This window comes from Gallinula chloropus (assembly GCF_964237585.1).
Source record: "Gallinula chloropus genome assembly, chromosome: 5".
NCBI lineage: Eukaryota > Metazoa > Chordata > Aves > Gruiformes > Rallidae > Gallinula > Gallinula chloropus.
The window spans coordinates 42904465-42922940 of NC_140090.1; the positions used below are offsets into that span (position 1 = coordinate 42904465).

General features: G+C 44.0%; 1 protein-coding gene across 1 annotated transcript in view; it reads right to left on the reverse strand.

Annotated features, from left to right (window-relative positions):
- Window positions 1-18476, reverse strand: part of ANK3 (ankyrin 3) — a gene marked incomplete at its 5' end in the record, with an annotated part of 223232 nt that overhangs the window by 74230 nt on the left and 130526 nt on the right. The window contains 7 exons of the mRNA XM_084265470.1: window positions 958-1060; window positions 4015-4138; window positions 11517-11579; window positions 11780-11852; window positions 15539-15634; window positions 16037-16135; window positions 16225-16323. Of these exons, the coding sequence (XP_084121596.1) occupies window positions 958-1060; window positions 4015-4138; window positions 11517-11579; window positions 11780-11852; window positions 15539-15634; window positions 16037-16135; window positions 16225-16323 (657 nt within the window). The remainder of the gene's footprint in view (window positions 1-957; window positions 1061-4014; window positions 4139-11516; window positions 11580-11779; window positions 11853-15538; window positions 15635-16036; window positions 16136-16224; window positions 16324-18476) is intronic.

An 18476-nucleotide genomic window follows, 5' to 3' on the forward strand; every position in this document is an offset into this window, starting at 1 on the left:
GACTTGTGCTACACTACGATTCATGCGCTAATACCATCAAGGTTTAAAATACACGAGTCCTGCTCTGCAGACCCTTTCCGTACCCCATGAAAGCATCCTCTGAGATCAATAACCCCCTGTGCAGCAATATTTGCCGCTGCTGAGAGGCACCTCTGAAAACAGCACAGGAAACTTCTGATTCATTACAGTCTGGGACATAAACCACAGTTCCACTCCACAGTCCTTGAATTCCCAAATAAAGATTTCTACAAGAATTTTTACGCAGCTTCTTAGCAGCTGTCCGGCTTCTGTGTATTGACAAACTTTTGCGTTAGATTTGAAAATACAAAGCAAATCTACTGCACAAACAAAGCCCGTAGTACCCTATCATCTCCAGCATTAGCTTTTAGAAATACTTTCCCATGTTATAATCAGGTCAAAAGATTCTGCTTTTGTTGCATTAGTCATTACACAAATGTTTGGAAGATATGTAAACTGGTTAGCACATAATAGCTTCATCTTTACAGGCCAAATTCTTCCTGAGGTTGGAAAAACAAGGACAACAGTTGGAGTTCCCTCCATGCGGACAGAATGAGTGAACGTAACCCCTGGGCTATATGGTACAGACAAAGATTTCTCAGCGTAAAACACATGGCTTCCAGGTTACCAAAGCACTCCAAGGATACACGTAATTTTAAATCTCTCAGATGTTCCCCTTGGCTTCGATGGACAGACCCAGTCTCAGAAATGCGACTGTTCCTTAAAGACGCTTTTGGTTTGGGACCCCATCACCCTGTCTTTTGCAGGATCAAAACCAGAATGTGGTAAATCCGTGATTTCTTTCTCTCAGCTCCTTTCTTCTCCTATTTCCGTAGTTAAGAGAGCGGGGATAACCTGCAAGCACAGCAGAGTGCCGCAGACCGTTGTTCACTAGAAACACAAAGCATGAAAACCTGGTGACAGAGACGCAGCACATACCTGATCTTTTGCTGGTACCAGCAGCTCTTCGATCATCATGCTGTCCCGGGCGTAAGAACTTCTGTTCAGCGTGTAGGACCTATCCGAACTGAAGGAGCGGAGGCTGGTTGTATTTACCATTTATCATAGAAAGTGCAGATGACAATGAGATGAACAAAAAAATAAAAATAAAACAAATTAATACATGCAACTTCCAGGGATAGCATAAAATGGCAAAATATACATAATCCGTGAGATAAATACCAGGGAAATAAAAAATGGAATGGTAAGTAGTTGACTGTAGTTAAATGTCTCTTTCCCTACAATAAACATAAGCAAAATCACAACAGTTGTTTACTGCTTTGGCAGTAACGCCGTGGCATTAGAATAAATCCAGAAAAGCGTATTCGAGTATTTAGATGAACTTTGATAAACGTCTTCATGCTCTAATCCTAAAAGGAGACCCATGAAGGCAGGTCTTGGAGGAGCTGTGGGTGGGTTCCAGGACCTGCCTGTATGGTTTGGATTGCCGAAGAAGCAAGTTTAACTAAGATCAAGTTTTATGTGCTATTGTTCTCTCTGTGGCTGAACCACTCTTGACTTTGTTAGGAATACCGGAGTTATTCACACAGTGGGGAGAAAGGATAACAATTTTGAAAGCAGTAAGAAAAGAAATCTGCTTATAGATGATTAAGCACAGATCCCGATGCTTTGGGGGTTATTTTGTGCCTGTTAGACTATTTAGAAATAACTACGATGGCTCGGAATGTGGTGCAAATAAATCAATGTAGGAGTGTGTTACACTTAGCCCTGGAAGATACATTATGGTATGTGCTAAAACATGCTGCAGGTCTAGACATGCTTGCTACGTGACAAGAAAGAAACAAACCAAGGAGGAGTAAAAAATGTGAATTAATAAAAAGCAACATCCAACAACATGTTACACTTCCGAATTGGCAACATTTTCAAGACTCAAAACTACAACTCATTTCATGCATTTTATTGCTGCTAATCAAACTTCTCTAGCCCCTTATAGCACATGTTCCTCCTTGCGCTGGAAGTAGAACTGATATCTTAATTATGCACCGTAGGCATACATTAAGCAGACTTTTACATGGTAAAGGACATAAAGAAATCAAGTTATATTTACTATAACAGAAGGATATTCTTTAAGGCTGATCTCCTCCCCCCCCCCCCCCCCCCCAAATAAAAGCATGTCACTTCCCATGAATAAAATGAAGATGAGCAATGGGAGCAGCAGGAAGATGTAACACGATGCCATGCCTTCTTACCTGACTTTGGGACTAAAGCAATTTAGAGTAGAAAAGAAACAGGAGAAATAGAAAGCAAAGAATCAGACAGGAAAAGCAAGATGTTATGGCTGGATGACTTCTATATTTAATGTCTTTATTTCTTAATGTTACACTCAGAATCAATAGTAAGATACATCCACAAAATGCTTTTATTACTAAATTAAATACTTCATAGGAAGAACACAATATTTGTCTCCTCTGAGCATAACATGTGCAATGTAAAAAATGAGTTACACAGCAATGAATAGGAATGGCACTGCTAAAACCAGAAGCATGGCAATATTAGATTTCCCTCAAAGAAAAGATAACGTGAGGTTGAAATCCCAGATCTACTCGACTGACCTTGACCATGAAATTCTGCTCTCCCACATGCAGTGAGAATTTAGATGTGTGTGGGAAGAGCTCTGTACTGAGTCAAAGGTGTCCTTGTAAACCAGTGTACACAAAGTGCACTCCCTCTCCAACATCACTGTGGTGCTTCAGATCTGACCACACCTGACAATGTTGTGTGATGACCTCGCTCTCCCCAACTTCTGCTTAAGAGCGGTGAGTCAGCTTTGTTAATTTAAGTTTTCAAAGACGTTTTAAAGATTCTCCCTTCAGATCTGTTTCACTGATTTTCTAGCTAACGGGCTATATAAAGGCATTTTGGCATTCCTGGGGATGGCAATATCACACAGATGCTTATTAATTTACCTAAAAATCGTAAGCAAAGTCAAACATGGTTGGGCACTGCTAAAAAAATCTGCACTGCATGTTTGCACTTCTAGTGTGACAATAACAAACAAGACTGAAGGATAGCCATTACCTTCTGGGAGGTGCAATGCGCTGATAGACAATGAACTCACTTTTTAAACCAGATCCTTAAACTATCACATAGGAAAAAGTCCTCAGGGCTCCAAATTATGAGGTTTAATTATTAGCTTAAGTATGATTCAACTGTCAGTAAACACTGCAAATCCGCAGCTATGGAAGTCATCTCTGCTTATACAGCTTTAATTGTTTTGAGCAATGTGCATTGCAGGCTTTAGCAAGATGCAAAAATGAAATCTGAAATGGTGATCTAGAAGCACCTGAGTTGAAATCAACAGTAGTCAGGTATTATATTAAGTTTACAATGTTTTATCAGGTTCACAGAAACTTTGGCCTGTTTTCTGTAACACATAATCCATTTCCTGACAAATGAAACCCTGCAACAAATTTAGGGTACGGATGCTTCTTTTTTTTTAATTTTTGAGAGCATTTTCCTCTATTACTGGCTAATTCTGGTGGATTACTCACTGGCACCTTTAAAGAAATAAAAGCACCAAACCAGCAAAATGATTGTCATTCAGTTTTTCTGGCATTTACATTCTTTGGCTAAATGAGTACATTAAGGAACGCATAATGGAATGTGACTATCAATCTGACCGACAGTAATGAAATGAAACCTGGATGTGTCGGCTGGTCTAGATCAGTTTCTAGACCAGTCACAATGTGCTCCCCAGGAGGCACCCTCAGAGATGCTCAGAGCATGAGCAGATCCCAGAAAAAGCAAATAGCTCTTTTTCAGTCTCATTGAAATAAGAAGCCAACATGAATAAAGAATATGAAACAAAATCACAATGAACCTATGCTTTAAAAGTTTGGTATTCTCATAGCACAAAAGTACAACCCCCTCTTCTTCAGTTTTGAACCAGACTCCCAGCTCCACGTGAAAGACTGCGCTTGGTTTGTAAAAACCCGTAACAGTGGTGACATGCAAGCACGAGAAACAGCACAGTACCTGGCAGAGCGGGCTCCCAGGCTAAAGCCCATGTATCCTTCAGCAGGCAGAGAATCATCTCCCAACTCTTTCAGATCCTGGGGTCCAAGGTATTTGTCTGTATCACCTGTCATTGCATCCTCACCTGCCAGCACAAAAGCCAGGCTGAAATCAGAAGCTGCGTGTACTGTAAATGTTTGTGCGCTTACTAAGCCATAACACCCTTCTCTGCTCGCCAGCAAGGAATCAATCCCATCACCCACACTTTCCCTAAGGCTCTTTCCATGTAGTACGTCAACTATTCACCCTCTAAATAGGCCTGAGAAAATAATTTTTATTGGGGGGTAGACGTAAGAAGCAACCCCCCACCTTGACATAAATCTAATCAAGTTCTACGAGGGAGGACTTTTGCCCCATCGTTGAAGCAAGTCTGAAAACGTTCCTCTGTACTTTGCACCATCGCACTTACTTTTGCTTTCCTTACTGAAAACGCCTGGGCTGACTATCTAAAATTAGGTAATTCTCTACGTAAAAGAAAAACTAAACCAATTCCAAACCAACAACCCCAAAACTTGACTTCAAGGGCCAGCCCGTTTGCCCGCCCCTACCGAAAGTGTGTGGCAAGCTTGAATGCACGCGGAGTAAAGGAGGAGGCCCGCCTTCACCTCAGGGATTTCTCCAGAACTTTTCCAAGGAATTTATTTTTGGGGTTTTTTGTTTGTTTGTTTGTTTGTTTGCTTGGTTTTTTAACCGAACCGCTTCACGCTAGCAAGTTGCTGTTGGAAAGGTAAGGGCTTTAGGCAGCCCCCCCCTCATGGCACGGCACGGCTGCGGGGAGAAGGCCGGGCTGCGGCACAGAACAAAGCACCGCTCCCACCGGGCGCTCCGGCGGCCAGATCCCGTAGCGCAGCCCCCGAGTACAGGGGAACCGCAGGTCAGGCGCGTCCCGTACGCGGACACGGCGGTTAGGGGGTTATTTTGGGAGAGGGAGGGGAGGAGGAAGAAAGGAAGGGAAGTTAAAACCTCGGAGATTCCACAAAGAGTTAACAGAGCGGCTCCGGCTCTCTGGGAGCATTTGCATGCCATTACATCATGCAAACCTACATTCCTGCATTGACAGAGCAAGTCCAAAATATGCCTTTTGCTGTTCTAGGAGGATTTTTTGTTTCCTCCCCCAACATGGAGCAGGGAATGCTCCCCGTAAGCTCGACTCGCCGAGATTCACGCTGGCTCTCCTCCTTTGTTGTGAACGTATTTCAGGCGTGTCAAAGTTGCACAACAGAAAAGTTTTACCAGCCTGTTCCCGAAGGTAAAGCGACTCCGCAAGTCCAGCTTTACGTTGCCCACTTTCATTCAAGGAGTTTAGAGTAGTTTCCATTCACTTAACTCAGGAAACCGCAGACGAACTCCAGTTTTAAACCGACAATCAGCTCCCAAAATACCCCTTCCTCCAGCTCCTGCCTTGCGAACGGCAAGCACACAGCCCCGCTCTCCTCCAGTCCAGCAACCGCCAGTATTTTAAGTAACAGTTTAAAAGCAAACACGTCCATAACAAACCAGAAAGCATTCCGAAAAAGCAGAAACAGAAACATTATATACGAAGTTAAACTTTAAAAGTCTTACTGTTTTGGAAAGCCATTTTCACCAGCCTGGTCTATAAGATTTTTTTTTTCCCCTGATGTTTCCAAGAATTCCTATTAGTCCTATTAGTCCTTTAAGCAGTGATTTAGAGTTAATCTCCAAACCAGCACAAGCAAACTAATCCCTCTGGGTCATATTCGCTTTCCACACAACCACTGAGATCTTCTTAACATCTTGATCTCTTCGTATGTATTTTAGGACATGTGCATCTTTGTCCTCTCAACTCAGAGCAAAGTTCTTTGCCAACACGAAGCAAAACGAAAAAAAAAATCACTACAGTTTAAAACATTTTTTAAAAAAAAAATCCCCCTTTAATCACTCTGCAGACATCCCTTTAAAGCTTCTGCTGATTGGATTACAGCCTCCCTTGGCAAGCTTCTTGAATGGTGACATAAATATAGGCACTCCAGTTATTTGTATGTAAATCGGGGTGCTGCGAGGGTGTAGGTTTTCTGTAACTTGATACCGGGGCTGAGCAAGGAGCGCGGGGCTGCCGGGCTACGGGGAAGGGCGCTGCGCTCCGCCCGCCCCCGCCGGGGCCGGGACCGGGACCGGGGCCGGGACCGGGACCGGGGCCGGGACCGGGGCCGGGGCCGGGACCGGGGCCGGGACCGGCTGCCCCTCTCCCTGGCCCTTCCCGGGGAGGTACGGGCGGGAGTTGAGCCCCTGCTGCTCCGTGGGTACCGCTCCCACGGCGTCTCCTCGCCCAGCGTGGGGTGCTTCTGTCCGGAGAAAAGATAACAGGGGCTTGAGAAAGATAGAGCGCAGTTTGGGAGGTGATGGGGCGCCGGCAGAGGGGCAGATACGGGCGCCTGGAAGCGGCTTACAAACCGGGTAAATATGGAAACCTTCTGCAACTGGAACACCTGAAGACGAGCGCTGCGCCTCCGTAAAGGCACAGACACGCGTTTTCTTTGGGAGCGAGCATCCTTTGTCGAAGGCAAGGTGGAGAATGATAAAAAGCTATTCCAGTCGAGCTGCAAAATACATTAGACGTTATCCTGTTCTGCAGCTAATCCGGCCAGAGCAGGATTACCCTGATGAAATGCTCTCATCAAAGGAAAAGCTGCATCTGGGAGTGGTAATATCAAAGAATTCCAGACATTGTTTTGTGATCGTGGGAGGCTGGAGCAAAATGGGTGGTGCACGTTTTGGCTCAGTTTAATTAGGCGCCGCAGCCTAATCCTCTGCATTTCAGGTAACTGCACAGTGTTTGCTCACAGCAGGCTGTACTCCTGCAGAGAGGTCCCACGGAAAAGCGAAGAGAAGATTCAACTCAAATACTAAACGACAGAGAAACGTCCAAGAAGTGAGGCACCAAGGCAAACCCACCAAAGAAGGAACACTGCATTGCTTTGCTTCAATTCCCATCCTTCCCTTTATAACATGTCATGTGTTGAAGATAATGTTCCTGTTAACTCTGGGACAAAATAGCTATCACAAGTATAGGAAACTATTTGAAATCCAGGAAAAAAAGTAGCGCAGCAGGTCAAAGCTGAGGCAAATCAGTTCAGGTATACCTTGTCTCTGACAGCAGTCACACTTCAGCAAGGAATGTAAGAACACAAAACAGTGAAAGTCCTCTGGGACATTTATCTAGCTGGCAGAGGTTTAAGCCCATTATTTTCTAGAGAGGTTTGCGCAGTCATGAACAGGTATTTGCTTTTTCCCCCCCCTTTTCAAGTTCTTTCAGTTACACTTTGAACTCTTCTAAACTTTTTGCATTCCCCACACCACAGACATGGGCATGGAGCCACATGATTCAACTACCCATTGCAGGAAGAGCAGCCCTTTTAAGCTGAATCATTTCAGCCTCTTGGTGGTTTCACTGATGCCCCCTATTCTTGGACTTCTGGAGAGGCAGCATGACTGCTCACTTTGCTACCCATTATTTATATCTTCTATCCTATCCCTTATACAGCTATATTAATTTTTTTCTGGGATAGACAGTCCTACTCCATTTAATCTTCTATCCAAGAAGCTTTTCCATACCTCTAATCATCTTTGTCACCTTTTACCATGTCTTCCTCACTTTTCTGGTCCCTCAGCACATCTCCTATAGCTGGGAACTGCAAGGATGCAAGGTAGGAGCTCTTTTTAGAGGCCAGCGAGAGATGCAGGCTTGCTGGCAGCAGGACAGAAGACATTGCGTAGTTTGGGAAAAGGTCCAAAACAAATTTAATCCTAGTTGTGGATACAAATGGGCATTTGTCATTGCCTTGCTAAAGATCCCTGAAGCTTTTGCTGCTCCCTTGCCACAGCCTGGCCAAAGCTTCCTGCTAGCATAAGAAGTACAGGTACAGGGACAAGCGGTATGATAGATAAGCCTTTGTTCAGTAAAACGCACGTACCTTGAAACAGGCCGTAACATTCTGATTTGGTAAGAATGATTGTGTAACGTATATTCTAAGTTGCTAACGAAGCATAGAGTTGAGTTATAGGTAACTTAGAAGTAGAAACCATAGAAATCAAGTAGCCAATGAATGAACTTGCTGTTAAAGATGACCAAATATGGGAGGGGGGTCAACTAAGGGACAAGTGAGGAAGAGGAGCAACTTCATCCCGTCGACCACCAGGAGATAGAAGACAACCCCCTCACAACAACTGGCACATGTGCAGAAGATCAAGCGGAAGCCTCAGTGAAACAATTGGGACCCGGAACTTAAAGACTATAAAAACCTAAATTTGGACGGAGACCGAGTGCACCGTTGGTAGAGCTGAGACTCTCCGGCCTCCCAGCGCTGTTTGCTTATTTCCTGCCTGCTAAATTAATAAAAATAAGTTTGTAACTGAATTAACTGATTTCCGACTGGTGATTGGGAAACACACAATTACAAGCGGGATGCTTCTAGATGTAACTGAGGTTTTAGTTTCACACAAGTATGGAGAAAACCCAATCCCAAATTGCTGAAATTGTATAAATCTGTAACATTTTCTGGAGACAAAGAAACTCAGAAACTCTGAGAGTAAAAATATAACAAATCAACCCCTCCTAAAATGACCAATAAGAAACTTCCATGCATGGGGATGCCCTGACCCATCTTAAAAGCACTTAAACTGCTGTACCTCAGCACCTACTCAGGGATCAGGCGGTGCACTCATGTCCTTCTAGGACATCTGTCTAATCTGCCAGGAATTGATTAGCACAATACTTAACTCCTACTGAGAGAGGAATCTCCATTAAATGGGTTTAAACCAGTGTCCTTATCTACACACAAAAGTTTGTTATCTACTAAAGATCAAATTAAAAAAAAAAAAGTTAAAGGTCCAACAATAATTGTTTCTTGATGACTGTCACTCAACACTGAACTGTTCTTTGGTTTGGGATTTTTCCCCTTCATTGCTCATATGATCTCACCCCTTGTATCAGCTTCCATTGCTTGCTGTCCCTTCACCTCTGGGACAGCCGGGGCAGCTTTGGCATGGGGGCTGTTGTGACAGAGCTCATTGCTGCATTACGGCAGTCGCAGCAGGACTCCAGCCTCCTCCTCCAGATTAAAAGCTCTTTCACCCACTCAGAGAGATGCTCTGAGGCTGAGCAGGTGACCAGAGAGGAGTGGGTTCCCTCCAGGCCTCCTAGAAACAGCTCCATCCTCCTGATCCTCACCCTTTACATATTTTTGAACATTAATGAGGTCACCCCTCAGTCTCCTCTTCTCCAAGCTAAAGAGGCCCAGCTCCCTCAGCCTCTCCTTATAAGGAAGGTGATCCACTCCCTCCATCACCTTGGTGGCCCTATGCTGGGCTCTTTCAAGGAGTTCTATGTCCTTCGTGAATGGAGGGGCCCAGAGCTGGACACAATATTCCAGGTGTGGTCTCACCAGGGCAGAGCAGAGGGAGAGAAGGACCTCTCTTAACTTACTAACCACTCCCCTTCTAATACACCACAGGATGCCATCAGTCTTCTTGGCCATAAAAGCACATTGATGGCTCATGGTCATCCTGCTGTCCCCCACGATCCCCAGGTCCCTCTCCCCTACTCTGCTCTCCAACAGGCCAGGTCCCATCCTATACTGGTACCTGGGGTTGTTCTTCCCCAGATGCAAGACCCTACAACTTGCCCTTGTTAGATCTCATTAAGTTTCTCCCTGCCCAGCTCTCCAGCCTGTCTCAGTCTCGCTGAATAGCTGCACAGCCCTCTGGTGAGTAATAAAACACTTTTTTTTTTTTTTTTGAAAGGCTCCCTTTCAGTGTTAGGCTTTAAAACGACCTGGTTAGGTATAAACCAGTCTCTTAGCCTCCCTAGGAACAGCATGGGTGCAGAACACAGTCTCTAGGCAAGGCATTGATTGTGTTGCCTGCATTCTGAATTTTTGGTTTGTTTTGGTTCTTGTTAAACAGAGTTAGTGACTATAAAAACCTCCCATGGATCTCTCCCATCCCTGCAGGCTTTGCCTTTGGCCTTAACAAATTATACCACACTTAAAGAGACACAGTTTATATCTTTTGTTCTGCCATTCGGGACCTGTATAGGAGTGTTTCTCATCTGTCCCTTGCTGCACGCTCTGCAGACCTCTATTAACTGGTTATACATCAGCATTCCAGTCAGTTAAAACAATAGGGTATTTGGAGCAGCACAATAGCCTATGAGAGGTATTTGGAAAACACAGGTGTACAGTAAGAACACTATCCATTTGTGATGGGAACACAATGACAAGCTGAAAACAACCCAAAAGCCTCAATCCATGAATTAAACAAGAGCCACACACAATGAACTTAAATATCTGGATTATTTTTGCCTCTTACTGCTTACGTGCTGTCAAAATGGAAAGTATATTGCTAGGGATGAAGAGAGAGAGATTAGCTAAAGAAGTGCAAGAAAATTGAACCCAGTCTGTTCTTTTCCTAATAGAGAAGAAAAAAACTGCAGCTCTAAGTGCATCAGGGCTCACATAAATGCCTCCAGGACACTGTTTTTCTCTTCACCTACTCAAGACCTTTCTGTTTCTGAATGTCACATGGGAATGTGGTCCTGCTGTAGCCTCTGGAAACCTGCAGTTCCTGGTGAAACCCGCAGGGAAGTCCTGCACATGCAAACCAGAGAGCTCTTTCCTAACAGGGGATCCAGGTAGAGGGGAGGGAAGCAGTTGCCAAAGGAGTTTTAAATACTTGGGGACCACTGAAGCCACATTGAACCTGCCCAGCACCAAGGAGCGAGCTGGGCCACTGGTGCCCGTGGCTCAGGGGACTCAGAGCCCCAGAAAACAGAGGGTTTTGTTGCCACTCACAGATTCCAAGTCACTCAACAGGATGATACAGACGAAATAGCAGCTACAAGGTACTTCCTTAAAAGTGACAAGCACCAACACGTTGACTCCTAAGTAGCACCCCACTTTGTTCAGGACAAACAGAACATATGTGCGTTTTTACTGAACATTATGACTGAAGTATTACTTCAAAAGAAAACAATCTGAAAATACTTCTTTCCAGGCTAAGGGTCCTTTATCAATATTAATCAACCATTTCAGTGCTGCATCCCCACCAGAATTCATAAAACCACCACCAAAAAGCTCATGCCTTCTGCTGTTGAGTTCACTCTCAGCTCTTTCTTCCAAAGTGTTTCAATATTTGATCCTTTTGCTCGAGACTTAATTTTTCAGTTACAATAATAAAGCGATTTCCCACTTTATAAAAGCAGCAGCAAAAGGACTACTCCAGGAAAGCATAGGTAATTTGATTAAAAACTCAGGATTATGAAAGCCCAGAAAAAGTTAGAGAATTATCAGCAATGGTTTAAAGACTTTTTTAAAAGCGTTCTTAATTGTAAAGCAGAAATTATTAGTGGAACAATTAGAAAATTATCTGGAAGGATTAATTTTCAGACAGATGAAGTAAAAGAGGCTTAAGGGAAATAGCACCGCAATACAAAAATGCACAAATACCTTCTTCAACATCTGACAAATATTCAGCATCACTGAGTATTTCAGGGGCATTGGCTTTACGCACTGCATGATTTAAATAAACAAAATAATTAAATAAAAGCATAGGCTATCAACATGTCAACAACAAAATAAATAGAAACCAAAACCAAACATGCAGACCATATCCAGCTAATACTGTTTGGTTTTTGAGGGGTTTTTAAATGTTTCTTACATCAATAAGGGACAAATATAAGCAAGTGGGGTTTTAAAAAAATTTTTAATACCTTCATCATCGGACATATCAAGAACTTCATTCATGGTTTCAGGTACATTCATTTTGTGCTTTTCTGTAACAGTCTGTCAAAGAAAAAAAAACATCAAACATTTCAGAGCACAGATATTTTTCAGAAAATTATAGTTCTTAAAAATTAAATGCAAAGTAGGACATTTTTATCTGCAGTTAGCACAACAAGATTTATTTTTATAGACTCCTATTCACTTTCCTTTTTAGCCATGCAATGAACTATATATTAATAAAGACTACAGAAAGAGGTGATACTATACTTGTGTTTTAAATTATATTCACATTTTCACAGCAGAAGTAGTATCATCAAAAAGCCTAGAAGATGACAGTATCAAAAGAGAAAACACACTGAAAAGAGTATCATGTTAAGGTGGACTCTTTAAATAGTCATCTAAATTTTAAGCAGGAATCTCTAAACTTTTGGAAAGAATTATTTCTCCTTTGCAATTAGAAAAAACACTGTAGTTTGGGAACAGGCTTCATGTCTGTGAATTTTTTGAGAGGTGCCTCAGAATGAATTGTGTGTTTTTCCCACAAATGAGAACAACTGTAGCCCCATAAGGAATTTGGGCATGAAAGGCACTCATAGGTCACCAGCTGATTTTCATTCAGATGCTTATATTGATTCAGACTCAAAGATGACTATTAAAAAAACCCCACACAACTTAGAAGCAGAAAAAGACCCTGTTAGGAATGCCTGAAATCTGTTCCTAGAATTCCTGCCTATCCCAAAAATCAAACACACATGCACGTTTTGCTCTTCAGCTGGCGTATGGCACAGCAAGCATTGGTAAAGTTTAGGTCATGCAGGAGACTGTAGAGTTACCGCTCATGGAGCACAGTGGAATTAAAAAAACCCCAGACAACAAAACAAAACACAAAAAACCCCCTCAAAAATCCCAAAACCCACTCCCATTTTATGGGGTACTATAGTCATTCTCTCCATTGTTACATCTCATCCTTCATATACAAATAAGAAATCATTCTCAAGGTCAGGAGGACAAAATAGCTTTCCCATTTCCAGTCATTTTAAAATATTTCCCTTTTCTCTGGCCGTATCAATATTCATTTGGCAGTTCATGTTTCTTGGGCTACTGCCTTCACTTGATATAGGCAGAGCAGCTCCTGCAAGCCCAAACATCACACCACTTACAAAAAGCCTCATGCTTATTTAATTTTGTGGAAATTATTAGCAATGCTTTTTAACACACTGTTGTTTAAACTAGCAAAATCCCAGAATGACAAGGTTGGAAAACACCTTTGAGATCATCAAGTCCAGCCATACCTGCCGTCTACTAAACCACATCCCTGAGTACCCACCAGGGTACCCACTCAGCCCTCTCCCTGAGCAGCCTGTTCCAGTGCCTGATAACCCTTTCACAGAATCACAAGGTTGGAAAAGACCTTTGAAGATGATCATCAAGTCCAACCATTCCCATCCTATGCTAAACCATATCCCTAAGTACCTCATCAACCCTTTTTTTGAACACATCCAGGGAAAGTGACTCAACCACCTCCCTGGGCAGCCTGTTCCAGGCCCTGACAACTCTTTCAGTAATTTTTTTTTTTTCTAATATCCAATCTAAACCTGCCCTGGCACAGCTTCATGCCATTTCCCCTTGTCCTATCTCCTGTCACCTGGCTGAAGAGACCATCGCCCACCGCTCTACAACCTCCCTTCAGGTAGTTGTAGGTGGTGATAAGGTCTCCCCTCAGCCTCCTCTTCTCCAAGCTAAACATCCCCAGCTCCCTCAGCTGCTCCTCATAGGATTTGCCTTCCAGCCCCTTCTCACCAGCCTGGTTGCCCTTCTCTGCACTTGCTTGAGGACCTCAATGTCCTTCTTATGGTGGGGAGCCCAGAACTGCACACAGTACTTGAGGTGTGGCCTCATCAAGGCCGAGTACAGAGGCACAGTTACCTCCCTAGACCTACTGGCCACACTGTTTTTGATACAAGCCAAGATGCCTTCTTGGCCGCCTGGGCACACTGCTGGCTCATATTCAGCCTGCAGTCAAACAACACTCCCAGGTCCTTCTCTGCCTGACATCTCTCCAGCCAGTCTCCCCCAAGTCTGTAGTGTTGCATGGGGTTGTTATGTCCCATGTGCAGCACTCTACACTTGGCCATGTTAAAATTCATCCCGTTGGTCTCAGCCCATCGGTCCAGTCTGTTCAGATGCCTCTGAAGAGCCTCTCTAACCTCAGGCAGATCAATACGTCCTCCTAGTTTAGTGTCATCTGCAAACTTACTGAGGGAGCATTCAATCCCTTCATCAAGGTCATTGATGTTGAATAAGACTGGACCCAGGACTGAGCCCTGGGGTATGCCACTTGTGACCAGCCTCCAAGTACAGGGGCACATTTCTTCTAGCACTGTTCACAGGCTGACCCACCATCTATCTACGTTTCTTCATCTACAGAAACAAGGGATCAGTCATCTGATGCGGCACAAACTCCTCCAGCTTCTTGGTTCTATGAGCTAAGAATGACCTTGTGCAGTCCCTAGCATAAAGGAATGGGTTTACTTTTCCTGCAGCTACCTAGTTCGATACTAAGCAATCATTCAAGTTCATACTACATCCTATCATCTTCTCCATCAAATTTTTCAGGTTGTGGAAAACTATTTTTGAATCTTTCTAGAAAGAAATGCATTTCTGAGAAAACCTAGAAAGAAGATTTATTATCTGGCATGTTCCTGTATGTTTTATTGTTCTGAAATTTGTCTTTCGTGTGGCAGATTTTCTGTAAGCCATCAAATTATAGGCCACAGCCAGGAAAGTCACAGGAAGAAAAGGCACATGCAGAAGCAGAGCTGAAATGTGCCAAATGCTCGTCATATCGCAACCACCTGCTTGCACTGACAGGCCACACAAATGGGCGATGACAAAACACGGAACACGCTGTAATTGTTTTCCTTCTCCAGTAAGCCCTAAAATACACTCATTTGGAGCCAACACTCCTAAGAATTTTGACCTTGCTACTAGGGCAGTGCATGGAGGCTCCTCACCTGTTTTCTTCATGGAGTGATTTGGCAAAAAAAATCATCAAACAAAAGATCTTTCTGAGAAATGTTTTGGATTCTGTGAATCACCACTCTTCTGATAGTGGTACTACTTGACCATTGCTAGTCCCTTTAATCTCTGTTGGATTGCAATGCAATAAGCCTTCCTGAGAGGGAGGAGAGACGAGCTGGAGTTCACGTACCCATCAGCGAATGGACACCTCGGGTGGCGGGAGCTGACAGTGGCTGCTTGCAGAAGACAGCCTTTCACCATCTTTTAGAAGACACCAGAAACCATGCAACAAGGTGCTTTTCAGTGTAAATTCCAACCACTTTTTAGATTGGGAATGGTTCTCTTAGGTTGAATACAAGCTCAAAAGGCAGATGCAGCTTCTATTTACACAAGTCTGTAGGAACATCTTTTCAACTACCACCCACCCCATATTTTCGTGGTTCATGTTCTAAACAGCAAGATGTGTGGAAAAAACACCAGAGCTGTGACCAGGCATTTACACTGTCCATTTTCTGCTCGGTTGGTACTTTTTCTGCATGCATCCTGACAGCGTCTACTACCTTAAAAATAGATTACTCAAGTTCCACTTAATATTCACTTTGTACTGGTAGAAGGAAACAGGTGGGAATAGAACTGGAATCTAGGTAGATATATAACTGCACAAAGCCGAAATCACTGGCTTAGGAAAAATTCTTCCATTCAGTGCTGAACTAAACTGTACTTACAATTGTAGTCATGGTCTCTTCTGTCACCACCTTCAATGTGTCAACAACTGAAATGTAGCCAAGTCGCTTTGCGATGGCGAGGGCAGTGTTTCCATTCTAGCAATTGAAAGGTTCATAACAAAAGCTGAATGTTAGCAAGGAAAGGTATAGAAGCTGCTAAATAACTGTAAAAGAATGCACAATGAAAGCCAAATAAACACTTGCATGTAGGTGGCTGAAATAAATATCTTTTGGGTAGCAGGGTGTATAACTAAGTTTATAACCCTTTACAGGAAAGGGGTGAAAATGAAGAGATTTTTCCAATGTTTGCTGCTCCACTATCCATGATGGCACAGAGGACATGGAGCCTATGGAAAGAGGTTTTGTCTGCTCTTTTCCTCTCCCACCACACACATTTTTTTCCCTCACGCTTCCCTTGCTCAGATGCTCTATGTGGGGTGGGACAACTGAGGCTGAGGGGGAAGTGGCAACATGGCGGTGGTCCCCCCCATCACTTACCACAGTGAGCTCGTTGGGCGCCGCGCCATGCTGGAGCAGGACATTGATGATGTGGGTGTGCCCTTGCTGTGCAGCCTGGTGCAGTGGCGTGTACCCGTTCTGCAGGCAGAGGGAAAGGAAAAGGCTGCAGTGGGCACAGTGCACAAGCCACCCCCACTGAACGAGCAAGGCAAGGGCAGGAAACTCACCTTCGTTTTGGCATTGACTTTTGCAGAATGCTGCAGCAGGAAGTTAACAATTTTTATGTTTCCGTAGTGGCAGCCAACATGCAAAGGAGTGTATCCCATCTAGAACAAACATAAGCAATTAATGAATATGAATTTTCTATTCGTTCCCTGACAAAAGAAACAAACGTGAAACAACAAAAAACCTGTTAAGCTTCATTTCTCAGACCTATGTGTTAAACCCTTCAACCTCTGGGAAAAAAACAAACCCAACACACTTCTCAGGAACGTTGATCACAAAATCATAGACTGGTCTGCGTTGGAAGAGACCCCAAGGATCACAGAGCTCCAACCGCCCTGCCACAGGCAGGGACAGCAACCTCCAGGCCTGGATCTACACAAGGTTGCCCAGGGCCCCATCCAACCTGGCGTTGAACACACCCCCAGGGATGGGGCATCCACCACCTCTCTGGGCAGCCTGTTCCAGCCCCTCACCACTCTCTCTGTAAAGAACTTCCCCCTAAGATCTCATCTAACCCCTCCCTCCCTCAGCTTCACTCCATTTCTCTTTGTCATGCCAGTGTCTGCCCTTTTAAAAAGCTGCTCCCTTCAGGTACTGGAAGGCTGCAATGAGGTCCTCCTGCACCCTCCCCTCCCCTCTTCTCTCGGCTGGACAAGGCCAGCTCCTTCAGCCTATCTTCATAGGCGATGTGCTACACCCCTCTGATCATCTTCATGGCCTCCTCTGAACCCTGTCCAACAGTTGTCCATCTTTCTTGTATTGGGGGCCCCAGCTCTGGACACAGAACTCCAGATGGGGCCTCACGAAGGCAGAGCAGAGAGGAACAATCACCTCCCTGTCCCTGCTGGCCACCCCTCTTCTGATGGAGCCCAGGATACCCTGGCCTTCTGAGCTGCAAGAGCACACTGCATGTTAAGGCTCATGTTAAGTTTTTCATCCACCAGAACCCCCAGGTCCTTCTCAGCAGGGCTCTTGTCCTGACCTCTCCAGGACCTCTTGTCCCAGTCTGTAAATATGTCTGGGATTCCTCCGGCCCCAGGGCAAGACCTGACGCTTTGCAGTGTTGAACCTCATTAGGTTCACCTGGGCCCACCTTTCCAGCCTGTCAAGATCCCTCTGGATGGCTTCTTTTCCTTCTGTTGTGTCAACCACACCACTCAGCTTGGTGTCATGTGCAAACCTGATGAGTGTGTACTTTGTGAATCTCTCTGAATGCTTTTTATTTGTGCAATCTTCGACCTGTGCCACACTGTGTAATGGTTTTCCTTCCTCTCCAAGGGTCAGACTATGAGGTCTCTTTTATATAAAGAGGTCCACCCTTTTATATAAATGTGTGTCTAATGCACAGCAAGGTTCACCTCACTGGCGCTCCTACGGTGTGAGAATAAACAAATAAGTAGTAACCACGTTCTAGAAAGCAGGCTGCTGAGGGCTGCCTAAGCCACGGTGCAATTTGCAACTGGTCCATCCTGACTGGACACTCGGAAGGTAAATCCGCAACACTGCATGAGTTGGCAGTTCTGCCAGGACAATAAATCCCTACAGAAACTGGACCACCATCTGGTAAATCAAGGCTCTGAGATAGAAAGATCCGAGTTTTTCATGTGTCTGGCCTTGTATTATGCAAATTGGAAGAAGTGGCTTTTTCTTGGCCACTGCAAAGGTTGAATATGTCCTTTTTGGCCCTATTAGTTTCTGTTCATTGCTGGTGGACAGACTGAAAATGTTTGTCAACATTGGGACTTCCCCAACAAATGGTCCAAGCATAACCAAATGGGTTTAATAGTAAAGCATACACATGCTGGAAATTTTTCTAAAACCAGTTGCTACAAGAATAATATCACTTAATAACCTGTCAAAACTTTTAAAAACTACTACTGGTCTTTAAATACTACTCCTGGTAGCAACGCAGAAGTCACTAGGCTGACGGTGACATCGCTCACTTTAAATCCTATATATTAAAAGCAAGTCAAACAGCACCTTGAAATCTGTTAATTGTAACAAACACTAATCAGTCAGCATTTAACAGACAAAGCAACACAACAGAGGACCAAAGCTTGCTATTGCTGCTCTTTTTCTAATCCCTTTAGACCATGTGAATACCCTTAGCAGTTTTGAAAATGTTGGACTTGATGCATTAGCAATGATTAGATTATCTTCCTTGAGTTCGTTATTTTTTTCCCACTTTATCTTCCCAGCCAGACAGTGCTATCTCTTCTTCCCTAACAAACACAATCAATCTAGGGCCATGCAA